Source organism: Emydura macquarii, unplaced genomic scaffold, assembly GCF_026122565.2.
Source record: "Emydura macquarii macquarii isolate MOO-44397 ecotype Brisbane River unplaced genomic scaffold, CSIRO-AGI_Emac_v2 contig_2481, whole genome shotgun sequence".
NCBI classification, from domain to species: Eukaryota; Metazoa; Chordata; order Testudines; family Chelidae; genus Emydura; species Emydura macquarii.
This window is the reverse complement of record NW_027132618.1, coordinates 3,911,874-3,937,375: the sequence shown is the minus strand read 5'-3', so window position 1 is coordinate 3,937,375 and position 25,502 is coordinate 3,911,874. Positions and strand designations below refer to the sequence as shown.

The following is a 25,502-nucleotide window of genomic DNA, read 5'->3' as shown; positions in this document are numbered from 1 at the left end:
AAAAATGTATCTTATCATAATGCACAGAGAGGCCAAATTAAGGTTACTGGGAAATTTTAATTCTGGTATTTCCTAACTTTTGAGTGCTTGACTTTGCAACCTTAATACTATTTTAACAATTGTGTGTGTGTAATTTCCTAGTTTTTGAAAAATCCTAGAAATTCCATGACGTGGCATCATATTGACAACCACATGGGCTCATCAGTATGGATGGAACCATTAAATCTATCACACAGAAACCTGGCCCTTGAGTAACTGAGTGCAAAAATAGGTCGTCATCCTCTACGTGGACCAGCTCTAGAGGGGGATGAGAGAGAGACTTTGCCAGTAGGTTTCACCGATATTTACTGACAGCAGACCCGGAATCCTGGGCTCTCTGGAGGAGAGTTTACTCCAGTGGGCACAGACTTGTCTGCCAATTCTCCCCCAAGCTTGACCCTTTCTGTCCCCCCCTCTTCCCCCTGCACAGCCTGTCCCTCTCAGAGTCTTTCCCACCCCAGCTCCTTGTCCCAATCGTTTCTCAGCCAGTCTCAGTTCTCCCCCCAACACCTTGGGTCGCTGAGAGATCTATCCCCACCTCTGCTATCCTAGTCCCCTATTCCATCTACTCTCAGTTTTACCCCTCCCCCAACTCCTTAGCAGTGGCCTTTCCTCCTGCCTCTCACCCCCGCCTCACAGCTCCCATCTTCCAGTCTCCCTACCCAACCAGGGACAGTCAGCCCCTGCCCTAGTTTCCTGTCATAGTTTCTCTCTACCCCCACTCAAGTCCCCAGCTATTCTTTCTCCCTTCCCTCCACCCCCTCCCGCATCTGACTTTTCCCCCCTCTCTATTCAATTCAGGCAGCTTTGTCCTCCACAATGCCTAGATTATAGTAGGACGGACACAGAGCACAAGAGAGACAGGTTCCCTGCTCTCAGTTACAGTGCCTGGCCACACCCAGGCGAGAGCTGCAATTACAGCTAAAGTCTGGCTTTGCATCTATAGCCTTGGGAGGGAGCATGGTCATCCACAGTCCTGTCCCATGTGGGAGCTGTGAGAGCATATCAGCGAGGATGGGCTTTTCAGAGATTTTAGCTGCTAAAAATCTAAGAAATCTCTCCTGAGCATGTGTGAACTGAGGGTTCCCCCCCCTTCAAAGACTGATAATTTGGCCAAAATTTTCACAGGAGACGCAAAAGGCCCATTGCTGACACAACGGCCACCCCACTGCCAAAATTTCAAGTCTCTGCACTACAGCTTCTCAAAGAAAAGTCACCATATTTTACCATTGCAAAGCAATGTTTTTGCTCCAGCCTCATTTTCAGAAATGGCTAGGCCATTGTGGCTGAAACTTTCAAAAATAATTCAACCTATCAGAGACAGCCAGCAAAGAAAATTTCAGTCCAAACAGTTAAAGCTTGGCAAAGTTATAAACAATTAAAAACAGGGTGCTAAAATACAAGGTATTGTACAACCTTACTACTAAACAGTGCTACCAGCTCTGCATATAATTTGACTACAACTCGTGTTGTTTGCATGAATTGATCCTTTTCCACTAAGAAGCTATAGAAATAATTTATAAGTGGCAGCATGGGGAAAACAGTTTTTGCTTCAGATGTTGTTTTAACTGTCTCTAAAGTTTAATTAAAAACAAGAGCACATAAAGATTTCAGATTTTAAGTCTGCAGCATACACATCATCAGAAACGGAGGGTTGTTTTTTTTTTAAATTTAAGTAGAGACTTCCTGTAGTCTGATGATTTGTGAAAGTCAGTAAGGATTTTTTCACTGGCTGTAAAATACTTGTTTGTTATAGAGAGTTGACATGAAGACAGGACAGAATATACATACCTCAATAATTAGCTACACTTGACAGGAGTGTGGCTGATTGCTTACAAAATTGGGCCTTTAAAAAAAAATAAAATAAAAAACTCAGTTTGGGCCTGATCCATAGCCCCCTGAAGTGTACAGGAGTCTTTCAATTGATTTCAATTATTATGGATTTATCAGACACTTTTATCTTAATGTGGACTAGAGGTATTTTGGAAGACAGGAAGAATTCCGTTTACAATGTTTTTATTTAAGGGATAACCTCCTATGTGGTTTCTTCTGTGTTCACATAACTTTACCATTTACATCATAACCTTCAACAAACATCAAGGATGATATACACCCTTCTCTGCCCAAAATCCTGGTGTGTAATATCATACAAGAAGAGAACAGCCTCAATACAAACTTAAGATCCCTGTGAAGGTGCTATTATAGAAATGATTTCATACATGCCTATTAAAGTTCCTCTATAAATTCCCAATCTAAGTTATACTACTAGTCAACAGCAAATGAAATAAAACAGCATTTCAGATATAAAAATTCTCAATGTTCTGAGTTTAAATGACACGTATAGTACTGGGTCATCGACAATTCCAAATTATGTGTCTGTGTTGGTCCAGAGAGTCTCACGATAGTGCCAGTTTTGCTGCTACTTAATTAAAGGAGATTTTCAGAATTTTACTTTTTGTATTCTCTCTCTACAGGTCATTGATGGTTTAGCCAATACAGCATTTGGAGGCTAACTTACATGTTCTACTCAACATACATATGTGCTGCAATCAACAATAACTGGAGTTCTATGAACACATCACACAGGGAATGTCACTAAGCATGTGTCAAAAGTAATCTATTTTTAAAACATTTTAGAAAAGAAATGTGTTTTAATCATCAGGTGGCGGGTTAAAGTTACCTTTTTAATTCCCCCTTCCCCGATTTATTAAGAGAATTAAATGCCTTAATCACTATTAAGATACAGTAAATCTTTCAGCTCACCAGAAAGTATCAAAGTTAAAAATAGCCTGTAATTTGCTGTAGATACTGAAGCTTTTATGAACTACTTTTAATTATTTTCAAGCCTCCCAAATACTTTTCTTATCAAGACCTGACAGCAGCACACCCATAGCTTGGCTGTCTCTATATACAGTACTACCACAGTACATGATAAAGGAAACATTTTATAATTTGAGATAAATGTACAGAGCATGCGGAATCTCCATTTTAACAAACGTTAGAAACGTATTTCGTTTTACAATAGTGTTTGAAGGAAGTATAGCTTCATAAATATTAAAATTTGACTGAGAAAACGCAGCTCAGGAGCCAAGATCAGCTATTAAAACTATTTTAGTAATTTTTGTATGTGAACACAGTGTTGACAAAAGTGAGGGGCTGACCACAATGCCTTTAGCTGGGTATATTATGGACAAGAGCTGTGTAAACTCTGGAATCCCAACTCAGAAAGGATTGCCAGGCACACCAGAACGTACCATAACCTGTCGTAGTTTAGAGATACGTACACACAAGGTCAAATGCCACAGTTAACTGCAAACACAGGATTCTCATTTTCTTCATGCTGAGGGAAGCTTATCTTTTGAAGTTGGAGACTGCTGAAATAGAGGCATATGGGTATCATTTTTTCTTTCATTGAGGCATGAAAGCAGGATTATGGCACTCTCAAATGAGCTTTTTGTTGTTTTGGTTTTTTGGGTAATGGAACTTAAGTATTGTCCTCAACAGACTCAGTTTTGGGGCTGGCAAGGCCTACAACCAGGAGTAGGGTTGCCAACCCTCCAGGACCGTCCTAGAATCTCCAGGAATTAAAGAGGTCATGTGATGCAACCTCCAACCAACTCGTCCAACCAAAACTGGCAAGCCTAAATGAGTCACCCAGTTTTTGGCAATGACAGTTCTCCCTTTTTTTATTTTAGAGCAAATCTCCTGTTCGTTGTCTGAAAGCACCTTCACAGAATGTAATGGGATAGAAACTGTGTCACATATACTGTTCAGGAAAAATCAGCATAGGCTGGTGAAGCAATTCAACGCATTCACAAATTCAGGATCAACCAGCCAGATCTCTTGTTCTAGGGAATACAGTTGCGCACTCAGCCACAGCGAAACCTCCCCCACAAAACTAAAAACAAACATCCCAATGCCACACACACACATCCCCCAGCTCAGCATTTTTCACCCCAATTCCAGGTACAGAGAAAAGCATTCACCTAGGTGGTCTCCCTCTTCCTGAAGGGAAAGTTTTTTTAGTCTTTCCTTGGACCAGCTGCATTGCTGTTAAGTCCTCACTTGTCAGGGACTGGTCAGCACATTATTCACAGCTCCTGCCACAGTCGCCTTTGGAGCCTATGAATGTGGGGCCTGAACACCACAGCCCACTGTTAAAATGACATAGGGAATTCAAACAGCTCTCTACTGCAACCAGACCTGGCTGACCAGTGTTGCTGCTGATCTTCGAGTGCAGTCCCAGACGGAGGCATGGAAATGAAGCTCTGGCATTACCCAGTGCTGTGTGAACAACTAGGATCTATTTATATTAGAGGCATATTATGGTCTGAGAGATTTTTTTTTGAGTGATGCAGCAGGGCCACGTTGCAAGCACCCCCGGGCCTGCAGTTGAACGGCCAGTAAGAACTCTGTTCACAGTGCGGAAGGGCATTTTAGTAAATGAGTCCTCTTAGCTGCAGGCTGCTGAGGTAGAAGAAACCCACTCCCCACAAGAGAAGCACTTCCCTGAGGCAGCAGCAGACTGTGGGGCAGATGAAGGGGAACCTACAACAGCAGCAACTGTTATCCTGGTGAGAGAGGAATGGGAAACAAAAGTGAGGGAAACCTAAAGAGGCGGCAAGATAATAATGGAATACAATCTTTGAGAGGGAAAATCCTAGTACTGTAACAGAGTAACACTCCTAGAAATGGGTTTGATTTTTTCCCTACTCCTTTTGTTTTTCTGGGAAAGGAAGGCCCCCTGGAAATTGAGCACCAGGGCAGAGGCTTTCTTTAGTCTCTTGTTAGGGATCCCTCAGAGTAGCGCTCCTGACATGTGAAGCGGAGATCTCTATTCCCTCCCCTCTGAGATTCTGAGGTTCTTTCCCTTTAAGGATTACGGTGTGTTGCCAACCCCAAATATTAAACATCATGAGCCAGGCCCCCAAAAATCAATAGGTTGACTTAACATCTCAGGACTTAAGTAACTTTTTGATCCTTTCATTTTCCTTCTGGGGATTGAGCTTTTAGGATTTATAGTTTGTGGAGAAAAGCAGGAAAACACAAGGACTAGAACATTACTTAATTTAAAAAAAAAAAAAAAAAAAAGTTAAATCGGAGATTCTCACTTATTCATGTGACTCCAGAAGCTGGGGCTACCAGAAAAACACCAAATATATTTAGACTCTCAAAAGAACTGTGAGAGTTGGAAAGACTGATTACTTCTCTCTCCGTTTTTGGAATTCTGACCCATTGATCTGAATGCATGAGGCTCTTTACACAGATCATTAAATTTTCTTCCAGGAGCTGTGTCCTCTGTGCCTCATTGACACTCCTGCTTAAACAGACTCTCCCTCAAGCAGCTTCTGCTCCAGAGAGCGAGCATGTGTATAAAGACCCTTGCTTGAGTAAGTGAGGGAAGTTTTGTGCTCACTTTCGGTGCCTACCAAGCATTATTTTAAAGCATTTTATCTCCTTTTGCTACATCACCCCAGCAACTTGGCCTTAACAAGCACTGCAAACGCAGTATTTCTCCCCTTTCCTAGCTCTCCATTCTAAAAAGAGAGTTCTTCCCCCACTTAGGCCAAGAATTTCAAAAATACGAGTCCACACAAGACTTCTATATCCATGTTTAATACCTACACTAGTAACCAGATGTTCCAGACACCCAATAGACGCCCCTGTGGATGGGAGACCAGTTGTCGATGGAGGAACCTGGGTTTTTAATTTATTTATATATATTTTTTTAAAATGTCTTTTCATGTCTTTTACAATTCCGATGTGTGCCTAGCATGATTTTGTTATTTGCTTTGTATAAACTGAAAGATAACGTTACAATTCATTCAGAATCCATCAATGGTTTCACATTGTTTCTTCCAGTGTATGTATGTGTGGGCTGGCAGTAGTCTACATTGACTAAACAGCTCACATCTTCATGTCTAAGTATTCATTGTAGCAACATGCATGGAATTTAGACAGAGCAGCAGAGGCTGCAGGAGGAAAAAGGTTTTGAAGGATGCATCCCCAAGACAGTTTGTATGCACATGGCTCAAGATATGCTGGCTACAGGTGCAGCATCTCTGGCACTAGTTCTCTTGATAAAGAGAAAGTTTAATTTTACAAAGCATGGAGTCTTATAAAGTAATTACCCAGCATGTGGTGCAGAAGACATTTATGACTGCTGTCGTTTTACAGCATGGGAAGATCTTATATAGACAGGAAGCAAAAGGAATCAGCTGACAGAACTTGTGCTACCATAATGAAGTCATGGAAGATCAGCATTCCCATTCTTTCATTTTATTTGTTTATAACATTCTTAACCCTTCTCCTTTCTTCATTTAGAAGTTTAAAATTGTACTTCTGCCATATCCTATGAATCCCAAAAACTATAAGCTGATTCGGTAGGATTTCTATGTTTATCCCCAGGGCTGTATTTGAGTCGTAATACCCAACACAGCAGCTGTGGGGGAACAATGTTCTACCTCTGCACAAAGTTATATAAAAAAAGATGGGGAACAGGTGAGATTTGACAGGAATGTTTTAGTTACAAAAGGAAAGAGAAAGCCAGCATCGTGTGTGCGCATTAAGATAGTGGTTCTCAAAGGGGAGGTGGGAGGGAAGTCGGCAAGCCCTAGCGCCCAGCAGGGCAGAAGCCTGGAGCCCATGAGTGGAGTTGGAGAGGAGCGCCCGGGGTGTTGTCCCCCCAAACTGCAGTGCCTTAACCAGAGTGGGGCTGTCCCAGAAGCAGCTCCACAATACCGCTCCTCAGCCCCCTGACTGCTTACACAGATAGTAAGAGTTGCCTGGGCAGGTGGACCCAGCTCCAGGGTTAGCAGAGCCCTTGGGGGGCACCAACTGGTTTCCCTCCCTAGCTCCCTCCCTCCCTGCACCCTGAGCTATCCCCCCTGCCTGCACACAGCCCCTAAGCTACTCCCCCACCTGCAACCTGAGCTACCCCTGCCCACACGCAGCCCCCACCACCTGCACCCTGAGTGATTTTCAAACTTTTTGAGCTGAGCCCCCCACCTTTGACTCATAAGTTTTGGTTGGGTTCCCCCCCACATCCAGACAGGCGGGGTGGCCTGCTGAGGTGAGTCAGGGGGTGGAGATGATGCTCCCGCCACAGACCCTGTTGTGGGGAGCTGGCCCAAGTCCCACCAGGCCTGTGCACACCCCCACTCAAAACAGAAGTCAAACTATGCCTATAGAGGGGCCTCCACTGATCCACAGGGCAGAAGGCTTGAGCCCTGGAGCCCCACAGGCCTAAAGCCCCCAGCCCCCACCTTTGCCCGGCTATGGAAGCCCAGAGCCCTGAGGCTCCACACGCTGGGCCCTGGAGTTTTTCCTAGCAGCTTAGGGGACCTAGGAAAGAAAGGTCGAGAACTCCTGCATTACGACAAACTTTATATTGCCAAGAAACCCCTTTCAAATGAAACACATTAAGAACGAGCGTAGTAACTTATGAAAGAACTAGTGTAGCTAACTCTACCATTTGAAATCCTGAGCTTACTACTGTAAAAACAAACAACGCTTACCGAGTTCACTTCAAAAAGGAAACTAGAGGCTTGACTTTTAAAGATGGGCATAAATAATAGTGAGGCCATAGGTTTAAAAAGATTAAGCACAGGCTTAGAAGTCAGGACTTCTGAGTTTTAACCACAGCTCAGCCACAGACTCAGTCTGTGTGGCCTTGGGCAATTCACGTCATCTCTGGGAACAGTCACGCATGCCTATCTACTGCTAAAGGGAGTAATGGGGATTAGTGAACATTTGTACAGTTCTTTGAACATGTGACGTTTAAGCATTTTTGCTGTGTAAGCATAAGCAATTAGGTGGCTAACTGGTCATTTGCACATTCAATTTGGCATGTAGAGTCATATTTGCACAAATGAAGTAAGTGCACACAATTGCAAGGACCTACCTTTGAAAATTAGGCCTTTAAACTTGAGAAGTCTGAGCTTGAACAGCAGCAAGCTTTTAGTCACTTTCTCCTCTTTATCCTAGAAAAGGCCCTAGCACCCCAACCCCAAGACTATATAGAGTTGTCAACTTTCTAATTGCCGAAAAGCAAACACCCCCACCACCCCTTGCCCAGCGCCTTCCCCCACCCGAGGCTCTGCCCCACCTCTTCCCTTCCCCGCCCCCATCATTCACTCTCCAACTCCTCCCCCCACCAAAAATGCTGCATGCTGCCCCAAGACTGACCTGCTGCTACCTGCAGAGCTGGGCTGGGAGGAGGGGACACCGAGCTGCCTGCCTGCCCAATTGAGGCATGGCAGGGGTCAGGCCTCAGAACAAGGGGCTGGGGAAATCAGGGCACGGGGGGATGTCAGAGGAGCAGTCCCTGGAGCAAGGAGCTGGGGTAGAGGGTGGGGCCAGTCCCCAGAGTGAGGGGCCGGAGAAATCAGGGCACAGCCAGGCAGGGGGAGTCGGTCCCTGGAGTGAGGGGGCAGGGTGAGGCAACTGGGACACAGCAGGACAGACAGAAGTCCCAGTGGCAACACCGCCAGTACCTAGTTTGGAGCTGGGTGCGGAAGCCAGCCCGTTCTCTGCATCAGGTGTCAGCAGCTAAGCAGAGCAGCTCCTCCAGGCTCCAGCAGCAGCTGCTGCTCTTCCCACCAGTTACTGCATGTAACTGGACTATGAGTGCTGACCGGTCACTGCCAGGTTCCCTTTTCGAGCAGACTTTCTAGTCAAAAACCGGACGCCTGGCAACAGGTAAGGTTCCAACTACTGAGACCTAGAACAAGAAGCCAAAGACATTGTATCTCTCTGGTTGCAGATCCATCATGCCACTCTCTATATTCTTCTAGATTGTAGTAGTCTGGTCACCAAAGACCAAGCAAAGATCTAGTGGGATCACTGAAAGAAGCTGCAAAGAAAGAGAGGAAGTGTGAGCCAATGGTTACGGCAGTGATCTTTGGCAAGTCACTTCACCTCTGTGCCTCAGTTTCTCATCTGTAAGATGGAGATAATAGCATTTCCCTACCTCACGGAAGCACTGGGAGGATAAATGCATTAAAGATTGCAAAGCACTTTAAGACATACGGATGAAAGGCGCTATATGAGAGCAAAGTATAATTATTAATGAACTAGAATATAACCATGCAGGTTTTAGTCCCACCAGACTTGTCAGTCACTTTTACTATCTCAGGAGAAAAAAAAAATGCAGAAAATGAGTGACTGTCACTAGCCATGCTGCTGAATTAGAGGAAGGGACGACAGATCAGGAGAGTTCATTTGAACTACAACTTTAAAGGCATTTTTGTTCATTTGTTTGGTTATTACTTCTGACTATTTTTAAATCTCACAGTACAGTGTGTCAGCAATGTCAACAGCTCCTTCAAGGAGACTGACTTCCTGATGGAAAGGAAAAAAACAGCACAAGGCCACTGACTGACATCTCACTTAAACAGAATGGCATCAGGATTGGGTCTGTGGCTGAGGAGCTGACAGATTTGTGTCCAATCACATTTGCAAATGGAGATAGAAATGGCAAGTATTTTCTTAAGGTGAAATTTTGTATTGTGAATGCAGCCCCCTGAGAATATGCCCTAGGTAGGCAAGCACAATTTTGTGAATCTTCAAAGCTGACTCTCAAACCCAGTAGAGATTTCAGTGACATTTAAATGTCTATAACATGCGTGCTTTATTTCTGTTTAGTTTTCAGAGCCAGGCCTTCATTTGCATCGCTTGAAGCATTTGATCTGCACAGTACAAATGCTGTTACAAACGCCAAGCTTAATGCAGGGATAGGAGAATTTAGCTCGGAACATTTCAAACACTAACTCTGTATTGAGAAGTTTCACTTTGAACCTAAGTTTTTGGGGGTAGGATCCTGTAGCTTCTGTCTCTTTTTAGAAGTGCTATGAAGACAAGAGGTGGGATTGCCACCCAGTTCCTTTCTCTCTGAACCAGCCCAAAGCAGAGGGAAATGGTAAATTACAGGGTGAATGGCTCAGATCTAGAAGTACAGTTAGAAGTTGCATAGAAAAGCTATGGCAGTGCCCGGTACATATTCATGTTAATGTACTTAAGTAAGATGGCATGCTGATAAATAAAAGAAGTGAATGAAATGCTTGGATACCAAAAACCTTGGCAGAGAGGCCCAGAAAGAGGAATCGAATCCTGAGCCTCGGAGGAAGGGACTTCAAGGCACCCAAAGCAAGTGGTCTGAAAAGCAGACATGCTGGCAATAGCAGTCCACAGGAACACAGGAAAAAAAGCACGTAAGAGCTATGGGATCAGAACGTTAAGATCTTTGAAAGAAGAGAGACCAAAAGAAGCAGGAGCAAACTCCCAGATTCATACCCAGGAGACATGCCCAAACAACAGGATTGAGAATCTAAAGCATCACTTTTCATTGACTTTCTTCTCTCTGCAAAGTTTTATTTACTTCACAGAGCAGCTGTGACTCTTTGTAAACATTCCTCAGCCATTGGTAGAGAGCATGCTGCATGTTGCAAGAACTTTCTGGAAATATTTGCTCAAATTTTTAGACATTTACTGCATGATTTTAAGTTGATTTATTTTCTGGAAAGCAAACTGGAGTTTCACCAGTACAAATGTTTGCAAAAATGAGTTTCAAAATCACACATGCAGTTATTTGTGACTTCATTACATGAAAATATTTATGTTCAAAGTTCCAAATGTTTCCAATCAGTAAACCAAACATTACCATATGATTTATCTGACCAATCTAACTACAGGTTTGTGTATTGAATACTCAAGAAATGTTCTTTTGGGGGAGGAGGGGAAACAGGAAGTAGAGAAAGTTGCTAAAATATTGTAAAATAATATTGAAAGGGAACATTTGAATAAATTGGGATCTGTTCACAGATAATCTAGGACCAGAAATAAAGAGGTTAATTTAGTGGTTAATTTTGTTGGAAAAAATTTAGTCAGGGTCTTTTGGAACTCACTTCTGGGTTGGCTGTAAATTCTACACTGTGGTGATAACTTTTTAGATCAGCCATTCCAAGAAATATAGCTAAGTTAAAAAAATAAACATCGCTAGTCTTGTCACTGAATTTTTTCTTAAGAGTTTGTGTTGATCACGTTGCATGCATGAGACACTGACATCTCTATTTGTGAGGAGGTGCAGCAGGAGTAAATGCATAATAAAAATAGTGATATAGTAGCTTCACTCCCAAAGCTGTTATTTGCTACAAAAACTAATAATTGCTTCAACTATCCCTGAAATGCAGTTCCTCTTGGTGCAGAAGGAAACAACTGTTTAATAGGGCAACACCATAGAACAGTTTGACAGAAAGTGAAGATTACCTTTACTGAACAAAGTGGACTTTGCGCAAGGCGCAGTTAAATTGTGAAGTAGAGATGATGGCTGGAATAGCCTTTATTCATGGATTCCAAGAACAGAAAGGGCCACTGTGATCATGTAGTTTGACCTCCTCTTTAGCACAGGCCATAGAACTGCCCAAAATAATTCCTAAAGCAGATCTTTCAGAAAACATCCAGTCTTGATTAAAAATGGTCAGTGGTGGAAATCCACCGCGACCCTCGGTAAGTTGTTCCAATAGTTACTCACTGTTAAAAATGTACGCCTTATTTCCAGTCTGAATTTGTCTAGCTTCCACTTCCAGCCACTGGATCATGTTAGACCTTTTTTTGAAGAGCCCATTTGTTCCGCACAGAGAGTACTTCTGGACTGTAAATCAAGTCACCCCTTAACCTTTTTTTTGTGGACACCGGAACTGGACACAGTAATCCAGGAGTGGTCACACTAGTGCCAAATACAGAGGTGAAATAAGCTCTACTCCTACTGAAGATTACCCTGTTTATGTATCCAAAGGTAGCATTAGTCCTTTTGGTCCAGCATTGCACTGGAAGGTCACATTCAGCTGATTATCTTTTTCAGAATCGCGGCTTCCCGGGATAGAGTCCTCCATCCTGTAAGTATGGGCCTACATTCTTTGTCCCTGGATTTACATTTAGCCATATTAAAAACACTTTTTTTTTTTTGCCCGAGTCCAGCTTACCAAGTGATCCAGATGGCTCTGTAACAGTGACCTGTCCTCTTCATTACTTACCACTCCCCCAGTCTGGGTCATCTGCAAATTTGATCAGTGATGATTTTGTTTTCTTCCAACCCATTAAATAATAAAAAAAGTTAAATAGCATGGGACAAAAACTGATCCCTGCAGGACCTCACCAGAAACACAACCACTCAATGATGAATCCCCATTTACAATTTGAGATCTGTCACTTAGCCAGTTTTTCATTCATCTAATGGGTGCTGTGTTAATTCTATATCATTCTAGTTTATGTTGCTGAATCCTCTTAATTAGAGACTCTCTTAGTGGATGCCATTTTCCTAAGCAGTGACCGCCCCAGTTAAGAAAAGATGCTACTTTGTACCCGAAAGGATTCATATTGTCCCCACCCCCATCCTCCAGGGGACACTGCTGGTTCCTAAGAGTGGCAGAGCTCTTTATTCCTCTCTCCTCAGGGGCTCACTGACCCACTTAGGACAGCTGGGCCCGTGTCCTTTGCATTTGGTGCAAGAAGTGTTTTTTTTCCAAGGAAAACGTAGGGGTAAGTTAGAAGAAAGGAAATGGAACAGGCAAGGGAATCAAGGATATCAAATAAATGAGATCCATCCTGCAACACCACCACACATTTGAGCTGTTGAAAGAGGCAAAGGCCACAACTTACTAAAGCCAAGTTATAGAATACTTGGGACTATGTAAATTGAAAGAGGAATACCCAGGAAAAACAGACACAGGAGCCACAAAATTACTCGGTTTTGTGGCTCCTGATCTAGACCTGGGATAAAAAAAAAAAAAAAAAAAGTGTTCATATAAGACACACATGCAAAAAAAAAAAAACCAAAAAACAAAAAACCCGACATATCCAGAGTAGACACGCAGTGTGGTACTCTGCAGCAAAGCTGTTAAAGATTACCAAGATTCTTCTGATGGACAGATGTCTTCCAGGCCTATTGACCCTGAAAATAGAGAAGACCAATTCAGCCAGTACAGCACCTCCTGAGAAAACTACCCCTGGCATTAAGAGAAAAAATAATGGGTACAATAAAACCAATGGAAAAAGGCATCATTGGTAAAGTCACGATGCCCACAAGTTAGATAAGCAGCATGGTAGCCAATGAGAAACCCATCAAGCTGTGTATTTACATAGACCCAAGGAACTTTGACAAAGCACGAAATGCTCCCTACCAAATACCTACTATTGAAGAAAAAATTACCTGACTTGGCAAAATCAAAAGAGTGTTCTCAGTACTTGATGCCAGAGAGATTTTTGGCAAATGCTACTGGATAAGAACAGCAACTACCTTACCACTTTTTGTATACCAGCAGGTAGATAGAGAAGATTGAGAATGTCATTTGGGACGGATGTTGTCTGTCCGAGAATGTCATTTGGGACAATATCTGTTCCTAAATAATGTGGAAGAATATCAACCACCACCACCACGACATAGTAACAGGGGCTTGCAGAGATCTGCATCATAGCTGATGACATTCAGGCGTATGGATGTGAAGACAGCATGGTGGAAGCTGTGACAGCTCGTGACCGCTGCCTCAGTCTGTTAGAAAGAACCTCTGTGTTATGACAAATACCTGCCCAGTAGAGGCCCCTACAGCACAGGGGCATGTGCTGGAATTTAAACTTGAACATTTTTGGATGGGGCATCTTAAACACACACAAAAGAAAGGTTCATGTGACTCTCCCCCTCCCTCCCACCCAATTTTCTCCAGCAGGCTCGGTGGGGCCGCACAGCTGCAAGGAGCAGCACTATCCATGAGCCCAGGGAGGGAGCAGCAGCAGGACGGCTGGCTGCTGGGGCTGAGCTCCTGCTCTGGCCTCTTCCACCCCCGCCGCACTCCTACAGCTGCTGCTTCTACTTCCCAGCTGGCTGCCCGCTTTGCAGTCTCAGGGTACGTCTCCACTGGTGGCGGCAAATTCACCACCATCCGATCGATCCGGAAGTCGACGCGTTAAAACCACTCCCTCAAGTGGCGCAGCGCCGCATCGGCGGGAACGCGTTTCCCGTCGGCGCAGTGCAGGGAAGACGCTGCACAGAAAAGGAGTTACAAAGTAACAGGAGTTACACAAGTTACTCCACTTAGCTTGTGTCACTCCCGTCGACTGCCCCCGAATTCTCGGGTAAGTGTGGACCAGGCCCTAGCCTCAGACCATCCACGGAGGTGAGTCGGGGGTGGAGGCAGAGGCACCACGAACATGTCGGACTCCAGCAGCAGGCTGCAGCTGTAGGGGTGGAGATGGGGGGCAGGAGGCACTCAGCCGGCAAACAGCTGCCCTGCTGCTTCCTCTCCCTGGGCTGCAGGGACACATGGAGATTTGGTGGTGGGGGCGGTGCCCCTACTTGCGCCCCCCCCGTGCACATCTCTGCTACAGCATGATTACGTCTAGTAACTTGGAGAACTCTACTTCCAGGAAATGCTTGATGGGAGAGAAGAGCATATGTGGAGGAAAACAAAGCCTGGATGTTGCACTGTCCCTTTTGATGCTTGAACACTGGACTCTGCAGCAGAGAGCACCGAGGAGTTGTGCCTTCTCCCACTGCTGCAAGCTGGCTGCAGGGAGTCAGGTTCTCTCCCATATGTTGCCCCTCCCCACCCACACACCCCAGACCTGCTAACACGCCAGGGCAGACTATCTAGGGCCTGCTATTTCCAGTCTGGTCCCACATGCTGTTTGGGTTCCTCAAGCATAGGCTAGTCAGGAAGCTTCTGTTTTAGTCGCTATCTCTGTGAGCTGCTTCTTTCAGGCCCCTACCTGGCACGAAGGCTACAAATGTACATGATGGATCATTAAAAATAATATTTAAAAAAAGGCAACAGACCTGACAAAAGGTTCTGCATGATGAACCCCCACCAGGCTTCCAAGTTGAGCGGAAATGCCAAACTAACAATAGAGATGCCAGTCAGCTTCCTGAGAAGTTTTACAAGCCTCCCATCCTGAGGAGAATTGACCCTCAAAAGGTATATTGGTGCATTGATGCCAAGTTCCTCTGCTGACCTAGTGGGTGATCTTGGGTCCATCACTTCGCCTCTGTGCCTCAGTTTCCCCATTCACTCTTCATCTTGCCAATTTGGACTGAAAGTTCTTCAGAGCAGGGGCTGTCTCTCACTGTGTCTGCACAGCATTGAGCACGAGAGGACACTAATCTCAGCCTGAGGGGGATACAAATACTAGTATTAAAGTACTTTTGCTTTGCTATGCCAGTACTGACAGAATAGTTTTGATGGAAGATAAAGCATCAGCAGTCTCCAAGTATCACCAAGAGTGGCTATCCCAAGCTGAAAAATCATTGACCAGCTGCAAGCATTCCAGTAAAACATCAGTCTGTGCTATTCAGTATCATTAGGGTCCATTGACCTCCCTAGGACAGGTAATATCCCCATTACACAGATTTCCCCACTTCAATAAGCGCTGATTAAATGGACTGTTTTGCCTTCTCTTTCTAAACAGTTCAAACTGAAGCAACCATTTGAAGGTTTGTCAAAGTAACTTCTCTTTACTGAGAATGCATCACTCAGTAAGATGTTTATTTTGAAATCTGTTCCTTTGTGCTTCACTTTTGCCTTGCCTGCCTATGTAAGGATTCCCAGAACGGACTAGCCAGCAATGGGAGCCCCAGATGGAGCAGCGAGAGGCCTCGTTTGCATCACTGGAACTCAAAAGTTAATTTATTCCATGAGAGTCGTAACTCAATTTGTGGTGGCTCGCACAGAGTGAGTTCCAACTGGAAACAGGGCACAATCCTGCTCCTAGAGAAGTCAAAAGTAAACCCGCCCACTGGTTTGGTAGAGGGTGCAGGTGCAGCATTCAGGTCAGGGTTTCAATAGAGGCTGAATGTACATGCAAGACAGTGATGAGTAAGCACACACAGGCACTCATGGAAAATCAGGTTACTAGCATCAGAACCTCCAACTGTACACAAAGTCAGGCCAGACGTAGCAAAGAGTGCATGACGGTGCTCAAACAGAGCTGCACCCAGGTACACCTCCCTTCACAGACAACATACGTTGAATAGCTAGCTTGGTAGAACAGTAAACAGATCAGTGCAGTTCTTAACAAACAGCCCTCCCACCTCCACCAATGCAATTCACGGTTTGTACTCAAAGTACGTGACTTGTACTTCTCCCTGGGGTGTAACTGCTGTCTTCTCCGAGTCAACGGGATCTCCTTATCTACCCCTTCCTCGGATAATCTTGCAGCTATCCTTGCCAGCTTGCCCTCAAGCTCATTTTCATTCTGACAGAACTGAAACAGCATGTGCACTAGAATGGCAGGGCAGGACAATCCTGTGCCATTTCGGACTCAGCTGTCCAGTCGTTTTCTGTTCCTATTGTGAATACTTCATCCCCCACTAGCAAAAAACTCACACTGCAGTTTACTGCTACGGGCCAAACGCACCACCGAGTTCTGAGTGAAAGATGTGTCAGTGTTAGAACTTTGTATTACCTATTTATAGGGGACTAACCGTGTCTGAACTGGCCAAGAAGCTCAGTCTTGGGGTTGTTCAACACAGGATACTTATTACTCTATTAACTGAAAGCATCTTCAAGTTAGACGATGGAACAGTTTGATAGTGAGGAGTCTGCTAAATGCTGGCCAGATGATATTCTGTCCCTCTCCTCCCCATGCAACTGTTGGCATTTCTAGAAAGAATGGGTCTGTTTGTAACGAAACAAGCTCCCTGTTTGGTGGACGGGGGGTGAGGCGGGTTGTGTGTTGCACTTGCCCAGGATCAGGCCTGGCCAGTAAAAGCCAACTTTACAAGCACAGCAGAGAACAAGACATCATGCTCTCCAGGTTCACAAAGCAGCAAGAGGAAGAGCCTAGATAGGCCCAGATGAGAAGACCCTGGTTTCTAAAAACAAGGGGTAGGGGCAAAGGTGCTGGCAATAGGGGTGCTGCTGCACCCCCTGGCAGGAAGTGGTTTCCATCATATACAGGGTTTACAGTTCTGTTCAATGGCTCTTTGCATCCCCACTATAAAATTGGTCGAGCACCTCTGGATAGGTGGCAGCAAGGTGAAGGGGAGGATGCATGCAGATAACGCCAAGTTGTAGATAAGATCTTTTAGTTCCTATGAGCTGATAATTAAGGGGTGGGAGACCAGGCTATGACTGAACAAACCTCTCTCCCCACAAAAAAAAGCATGTGTTGGAAGCCCTGCTCCAAGCAGCATCTTTTAAACCATCCCAGGTTTTTTTCCCCTTTATACATTTCTGCACTCAAACTAAACTTCTCACTCGAGGAAGCAAATTCAGATCATCCTTTGTCACCTTCGTAGCCTTCTCGACACACTCATCAATTGCTCTCTTGGTTTTCTGAGACTCTACGTTGTTGCTCTGTTCCGCACCTCAAGACATCCAATCTGCTCCCTCACGCAGACGTCATGCCCCACCTGTCTCAACACCCTCAAATGCGTCTCTGTGGGGCAGAGTCATTCTTCCTCGTAGCCTACACAAGCTGCTGCCTGCTCCACTTCTTGACTCCGGCCTTAATACAGTCTGTTTTTAGCTTCAGACTATCCGTAAGCAGTTTGCAATACTGTGTGTGACACGCTCTTAAGAAATTAGATTTGCAGTGTATTTCACAAGGGTATACACCTGTGGCTTGTTGGCGGCCTTCTTCATTCCACTGAAGTCTCTCAATTTCAGAACTAACCAAGACTGGCTCCTGGTTGTCACTATTAATAAAGTTTCCTTTTCCCTGGACAGCTAGAAAGAGAGGAAGATTTATTGTGAATCCCTGCCTCAGCCTCCCCCTTAAACAACCTCTCCTTATATACGCATTTAATTCTCACAGGTCTTCACAATACAAATTTCAAATGATTGTTTTTCTAACGTGTATCACAATACCAATATTGGTATGAGTCAATCTAAATATTTGATAGGACTGTATACTGAGCCGGGTAATTCCATATTAACTGAATCCTTATTAATGTAAGCACAGATAGCTAACACTCATCTTTGTAATTTAGTGGTACAGTTGCTGTGAATAGGCCATCTCCTGACAGTGCTGGGAAGCAGATGAATAATGGCCTTGCATTGTAAAGAGTAAATGAAGGAAGGAAGTAGAAATTCATATCCTAGTCTAATCTACCCTGCCTTAGTGCATAAATTACAACGGTTGGATAGATTTCTTCTGTGAATCACCATGTGAATGGTGTACAAAACCTACTTACCAAAGTAAGTGTGGGTTTGTTTGTGAGCCCTGCCTGCTTCATTAAATAAAAGTGAGCTCATTGCAGATTGTGAGCAAATGAAATTCCCACGCTGGTCTCACCAGAACATGCGCAGAACACGCAGTCTACACAGTCCCCTTTTTGAAGCTTTTTTGGGTAAATCTAACAGAGTATCTCCTATGTTTTAACTATTCCTAGATTTTCCCTGCCCCAATCTCTAGTTACCTCTTCCATCCAACAGTTGGATCTAGTCTTAGTTGGATCTAACGATGCACCTGACATTATGACTCAGAAGTGACAATAAGGCGTAAGTGGTATATAGGCCGATGTTAAATCTACACAAAGACTCTTTCCAACAGTGTAGATTTCAATCCTAGTTTGGAGTTTTCACTTTATTTCACAGTTTAAACAATCCTCTTACATAGAAAATACATGGCTTATTGACAATTTCTTCACAAAAATAAATTAGAAATCTGGTAAGTAGCAAGTATTTTCGGTTTCATGCTGGCGACAATTACTGGGTTTTCACAGTATTTTACCAGAGTTTGTATAAAATCCTTTTGGTTACAAACCATTTACCATGTATATATTTTACCTTCATTCTCTCCAAAAAACGTTGGCGTTGTAAGCAAGTTTTTGGTTTCTTTTACAATCCTTTTATGACACTCCAGTCTTCGAATTTATTACAGAGATTATGCAAACTCAGTTCAATTGTGGTAAAATATTGTTACAGGAAAACAAGAAAAGTTTCACTGTAACAGAACAAAAATATTTTTTTCCAACCTCATCCTGGAATAGTTAACCACAGAATCAAACAGATGTAAGATATCACATTTATGCTGTCTAAAAAACATGCAACATACCAGAGAAGCTGAGTCTGATGATACTCATTTTAGACCCATATTAAGATCCTTTAGCCTTTGTTAAAATAATATTAGTGGTAAACCAATCTTTTTCAAACAAGACACAGTAAAAAGTATTCAGAAACAAAAAAATATAAACCACATTTACCACTTTGCAGTCAAGACGCTTTCCACCATATTTTCATTACGTACTATACTTGAATAGGAAATACATCAATATCTATGGCAAAACACCCTTTGCAGGGTTTTTTTTTGAGCTGAGGTGGTGTGGGGGAATGTTTTGTGAAACTATATATAGAATGATAAATGCTGGGGCATTAATCTCACCACCAAAGACACTTCAAAATTAACATGTCATGTTTTGCGATAACTCAGTGACATCCGATTACTAGAGTAGGATATTCTGTCTGTAGAAATTTTAAGTCATACTGTAACACTGCTATAGAATTCTATCAAATTGTACAGAAAGGTTATAATTCTCTATTGAATTCTATAGGACTTTTTCCATAAGGGCATGTTGCTCAGTGCACTGGAATACAGAATGCAAGGCAGCACAAAGAGTAAAGAAACCTTAGCCTACCACTCCAGTATGATGATAAAAAAAATGCTATGTAAAATATGCTAGAGGTTGCATCAATGGTATTAGAAGCAGCAGTCACAGTCAGCCCGGTTTATGGGGACCCATCAAGCCCTGAACTGTGACTGCTGCTTCTGTCACAAACCCCAAGGTTTAGAAACTTCTAAAGGCAGTATATCATTTGGTATTCAGTTCTATAGGCTTTTACAGTAGTGTAATGTCTATGAAACCAAACAATTTCTGCATATTAAGTTCTACAGGATTTTTCTCACACTGCTTAACTGTTAACATTTGGGAAAGCTGAGTGTGACTTTCATTTTACCTTTGAACAACAGACTTAAATGTTATCTAACGTGTTGTCTCTGAAAATTCAGTAAGTTGAATTTCTTTTGCAATCTGTCTTTGAATCTTGACATTTACAGAGCATTTATATCTCCAAAGCACTGCACAAACACTCTGCTCATCCTCAAAATATCTCAAGGCCCACAATTGTTCAGTAATTTACAGCAAAGGGGAAAAGATTTCTGTTGGATACAGAAAGCAAGACAGCTCTTGACAAAGTGCAAAAAATCACAGTATGTGACATATCCCTTAGGTTGAGGATGTCCATCAATTTTACTACAACCGGGGCAAGAGTACTTTCTGCAGGAGTGACTTCACAGCAGTTAGCTTGAGTTATAACAAGTTGTGCCCTGAGGGCTTAAATTCAGCTGCAGCTGCCCAGAGCACAGCTCTGGTAAACATTTTCAAACTGAAGCCCTGAGATCTCCCCCCTTGCAGCCCTGAACCGGGTGTGTGCATGTGGGGGGGCTCTGGGAAATAGTATATGAGAATTTAAGACCCGGATGCCCCTACTTCATCCCAGGTCCATACACTCAAGTCTCTAGCTTGAGCACCACTTCACTCAAGCTAACTGGCCTGTGAGGGTTGAAGCTCCAGCAATGCGGAGACTCAAACTAGTAGTGCAGTGGGGATGGGACAGTTCAAATCCAACCACTCTGATAATCCAACCCCGCCGTGCTACTAATCCAATCGCTCTGTGTAACTCCAGTGTTGTTTTGAGGTGCGGTTGCTCTCCCTTGAGCTAGGCTAGTTGAAGTGTAGTCATTTGAACATACTAACTCAAGCTAAGTGTTGCTGGGAAGACAAGCCTGACTTTAGTGATCACAAGGAAGGAGCTTATGCTCTGGGCTTTCACTGGCTCTTGCTCATCTTGTGACGATGAACTTCAAAATATGAACGGAGTATAAAGAGGGTTCTTTCTGCTTGAATCAGCAGACTGCTTAAACAATAGCACTGAGAGACACGACCTTCCCTTGTGAATTTCAGTGGGATGTTGGCACTGAAGCCTCACAATGCTAATTTAAAACATCCACAGTTAACTATTACACTGTGGTTCAAAGTATACAGAAACAGGGGGGAGGGGACAATGACATCATGAAGATCTGCACAATATAACGTGAGTGTCAGCCGAGTCTTCTCAAGAAAGCACAAAGCCTAGTGGAGCCCTGAAGGACAGCTGAGCTCCACGGAGAAGGACCCAAGCTTTAGACACCCAGCAAAGCAAACATGGTGTTTTGGCAGCATTGCAAGTGGTGACTCATTCTGGTGTTTCCATAGGGCAGCGTTTGGTCTGAAGTGGAACAGTACATACTACTACTCCGCTCGCTCTCCTAAGAGTTTGTCTACACTTACAGAGCTGCACTGCTGTAGCACTTGGTAAAGAGGCTACCTACGCTGATGGGAGATCAGTGTAGATACTCCACCTCCGCAAGAAGTGGTAGCTAAGTTGATGGGAGAAGCCCCCCTTGACATAGCACTGTCTAACCCCCAGTGTAGGTCAGTATAACTACACTCAGGGGTGTGGCTTTTCCAGCCAAGCCTCATATTGCTCCAGGATACAGACTCAAGAGCTTGTCTGTCCCTCCTCCAGTCTGTCCCTCCTCCCTAAATGCTTTAGGAAAAATGAAGCGCTAGTCTGGGAAATACAGCACTCATATCTGGCTGTGGAATAACCTCATCCATGGAGGGATAATGCTTGTAAAGTACTTCGTAATCAAGAAATTGCAAAAACCCTTTCGGGGGATGTGAGGAGGCAGTGGTAACCAGCTTTGCCAAAATTTGCTGTTCTGCAGCCTATTTGCCAAAGCTGGAGCTTTTGACATGACTAACTAGTTTAATTCTGTAGTAATAATTCCCAAGTCCTGTAGTTGGTGCAAATATTGAAGTGTTTGTTCTGGGAATCATTTCCTAGTTCCTGTATGATTTCTTTGGGGGATTTGGAACACAGGTTTCACTCTCTCATGTCAAGTTCTCTAATCAAACTTCTTTCCCATCCCTGATTCTTTCTGCACATTTTTATGTTGTATTACCACCACCCCTAATAAGTGTCATGCTAGCAAGGAGACCAGACCACTTTGCCTGCTGCATTGACTTCAGTTTATTATGGCTTGAATAGTCTAAAGATTTTTTTTTTTTTAAATCCGATACTCACTACCACTAATGCTACAATAGAAAGCTGTTCTGATGCACATAAAAATGAGGCAGGCAACAGTGGCATAGCTACAGGTGGGCCTGGGTGGGTCATGGTCCACCCAATCAGATTTTAAGCAAGTCATCCCATGTTTTTATCCACCTCTGTTTCGCTTGTGACACAAGGCTTGTGCCCACCCATGTCAACCACAGGCCCTGCCAAAAAAAAAAAAAAAATCAGTTCTGGCTATGCCTCTGGCGAGAGCAAGCAACATTTCTTCTTAAGATGTTGCTATGCCCTGGAAACCTCAGTCCACCTTTTCTGTATTCAGTTGAATCAGTGCCGCTTTTATTCCTGTCTGAATTGCCTTGATTCAGAGAGAAGACGCGTTGCTCTCAGCCAAAACAAAGAAGCACAGAGGATAAGAGTAATTAAAGTTTTTGCAGCCTATATACACATAGTGCATCTTGCTGGTGTTCGATCAGAGGACAATAGTGCCCTCTCTCTAGCTCAGTCATGCTTGCAGACAGGTTAACTGAAGTTATCGCAGTGAAAAGTTGGTGCAAAGAGGAATTATATTGCATATACAATGCAGGCAATTACTACAGCTATTATGCACACCACCATTTTTTTTTTTTTTTTTAAATACACACACACACACACACACACACACACACACACTTCTTAACAGTTGCCCAAGTCCCATTTGCTGTAGTCTTCTGAGTTCATGAATACAACCCCATCTCTAGAAGTGGATAGTGCAGGGTGGCAAGGGGGCATGGCTGGGACAGCTAGGAAAACATGCTGATCCAGCACATCTTGCCCCGGGCAGCCTCTGCTTGCCAGAATCCACTGGGGAGAACAGTAATGCTTCTGCTAGCCATGGGCTTTTATGTTCCTAATAATTATCTGAAGTATAAAAGCTGGGTGTTTCACCAAATAAATACATTCTGTCACTGGCTACACAGACAACTCCTAATGAGTTCAGTGGGAGCAGGGAGGACACTGGGTTTTTTTAAAACCAAATCACTAATTTATCAGCCTCCTCCTTAAACAATCGTCTCAGATCCAAGCATCCTGCCTTAATCTATCCCTGCCCAACTTCAGAGGCAGAATAAAGTAGTAGAACTAACAACAACTTACCATACTGGAATAGCACATCCTCTGCAACATCCTCATTGACCTCTGGCTCCTGGAGCAGATAGGCCTGCATGTCTCCAAACAGGTCCTGAGACTCAGGGAGGAGTTCTCTAAACCACAGAATTGAAGGCAGTGGCTCGGGTCTTGCTGGTTTCAGAGATCATCTCCTCCCTAGACATAGCAACAGTGGAGGCCGAGGCCAAGGCCATATCCAGTCAGTATCCCCACTTTGCCCTGGGGATGTTTTTCATAATATGGCCCATTTCTTTAAAATATGGACAACACACAGCGCCTTCCCAGGCTCACTGTCATCACCCTCGGACTTCTTGGAGGCTCCTTTTACCCCTTTTTTTTCTTGGCACTGGTGGTCTCTCCACTGAATTCACAGGTTGGTGAAAGGTGCTGAAATTCTGCCTTAAGCCTGGATGGCTGCTGGATGTCTCTGCTAACTCTTGTCACCATTCTAGATATTGAAAGACACATAGTAGTTAGATGCTCAGTTTGCAGCTAGATCAGGGAGTGGCTTGTCCGGTGAAATTGGTCACTGGGGAAGCAGTTCACAACTGGAGCTCACAGGAAATTTAAACCACCAGGTGGCTTCCAACAGCATTAAGCCGATTACAGCCCCCATCCCTCCAACTACATTGCCAGAGAGGCCACTCTTACACTGCATGGGGCTTGCCTGATGTAGCAGGATACTAAATCTTTGTCCACATGAGCCATTAAAGAGCTGAGCTAATGTGATTCTGACCCTGTTATGGCCAACCCCTGGGGCACAGGACACGACCTGTAGCATGACTGAAAGACTTTTGTATCTGGACAAAGGGCACAGTAGAGTCACACTAGAGTTCACTGAATGTTAAACATGAGCAAGACAAGCACTAAGACTTAAAATGAAATATCTCCAAAGAGAGATTAGTAGCCCACAGCCCCCTAGACTTGTGTGAAACAAGGCTCTTTATTTCTTTATTATTATTATTAGTTACCTTTCTTCTTCTGTAGGTTAGATCCCTTTGTCCTCAGATCCCTGGTTTGGCAGGTGAGGAGGGCTGTTAAAAACAGTTTAAACATTGCTTTTTCTCTTTCCCTAGTCAAGCCTCTTCCTCTACCAGCACACAACTCCATAGCCTATCATTCTTGATGCCCTCAGCTGGGACAGCCTGAGTGCATGCCTATTAAAGCAGCAAATCAGCACAGGTGGGCTGGAGCCAGTGTTAACCACAGCACACATGTTACCAGTTACATTCTTGGACTCTGAGTCTCAAAAGTGCTGAGCATTCACAGCTCCAGCTGGAGCCAATTGGAGTTGTGGGTGCTCTGCACGTCTGAAAATCAAGCTTTTTTTGATTCAGAGAAGTGGTTCTCAAACTGTTTGTATTGGTGACCCCTTTCACGCAGCAAGCCTCTGAGTGTGACCCCTGGGCCCCTATGGGTGCCCACTCCTCCTCTGCCCCCTCCCTCCTCCCCCCACCTGGGGAAACTGGCCTGCATGCACAGAGCAGCTGGTAGTGCGAGTCGCTCCCCCCTCAAATGCTGCTTCTACATGCCCCCTATGGGGCTGTGAATGGGGAGAATAAGGAGCAACTTCAGGGCTCCCTGCATCCAGGTCACTTTCCCCACCTGGGCTGCATAAAGGGAGGGCAGAGGGCAGCAGTAGTAGCTCCTGATGCTCGCCTCGTCTCACAGCCCAGCCTAGCCTAGCCTAAGTGAGGAAAGTGTGCCCTGCTCCTCCCCCATAGCTCCCTAGAGGGGTGCAGAGGAACATGGGAGGGGAGTGAGCAGTGCCTGTGTGTCACTGATCACTCCGTTCTTCCACCAGGAGGAAGCAGGGAGGTTCACACAGTCCCACGTCCAGTTGGGGCCCACAGCTCCATAGGTGGCGGCGCTCTGAGCTCACAGCCCCATGTCTGTCCGGTTGAGGCTACTCACAGCTCGCAACCCCAGCTTGAGAACCAATTATTTAAAGGCTTTCCTGAGCCCCTGAAAGCAGCGGAAGGGGGAAACCACTGGAAAAGGATGATTTCTTCATTCAGTCAGGCATTCTGGGAAAGCCAGGTGAGGGCAATAAAAAGAGTCCCTCTGTGCCCGCTCTGAGAAAAAGCAAAACACAGCCCTCTACAAACAGAGGGAAAAGAAACACTTATGGAGAGAGAGAGAGTGATAAAAATGGTGTGATTCAGTAACATTTTAGAGTGGGCATTTAAGGGTGAGTTCTGAGCAGATGTC

General features: G+C 44.3%; 1 protein-coding gene across 4 annotated transcripts in view; it reads right to left on the bottom strand.

The window, feature by feature from the left end:
- ST6GALNAC3 (ST6 N-acetylgalactosaminide alpha-2,6-sialyltransferase 3) overlaps positions 1–24,410 on the bottom strand; it is a 297,965-nt gene extending 273,555 nt beyond the window's left edge. For 3 of the 4 annotated variants that reach the window (XM_067563322.1, XM_067563323.1, XM_067563324.1), the window contains exons 1-2: positions 24,263–24,410; positions 23,280–23,739 (exon numbers count right to left, since the gene is read on the bottom strand). In XM_067563322.1, the coding sequence (XP_067419423.1) occupies positions 23,280–23,315 (36 nt within the window). In that variant the 5' untranslated portion in view covers positions 23,316–23,739; positions 24,263–24,410. Of the gene's footprint in view, positions 1–22,089; positions 22,352–23,279; positions 23,740–24,262 lie in introns of those variants that run through there. The other variant, XR_010922652.1, reaches the window with a different exon arrangement.
- Positions 24,411–25,502: the final 1,092 nt, after the last annotated feature.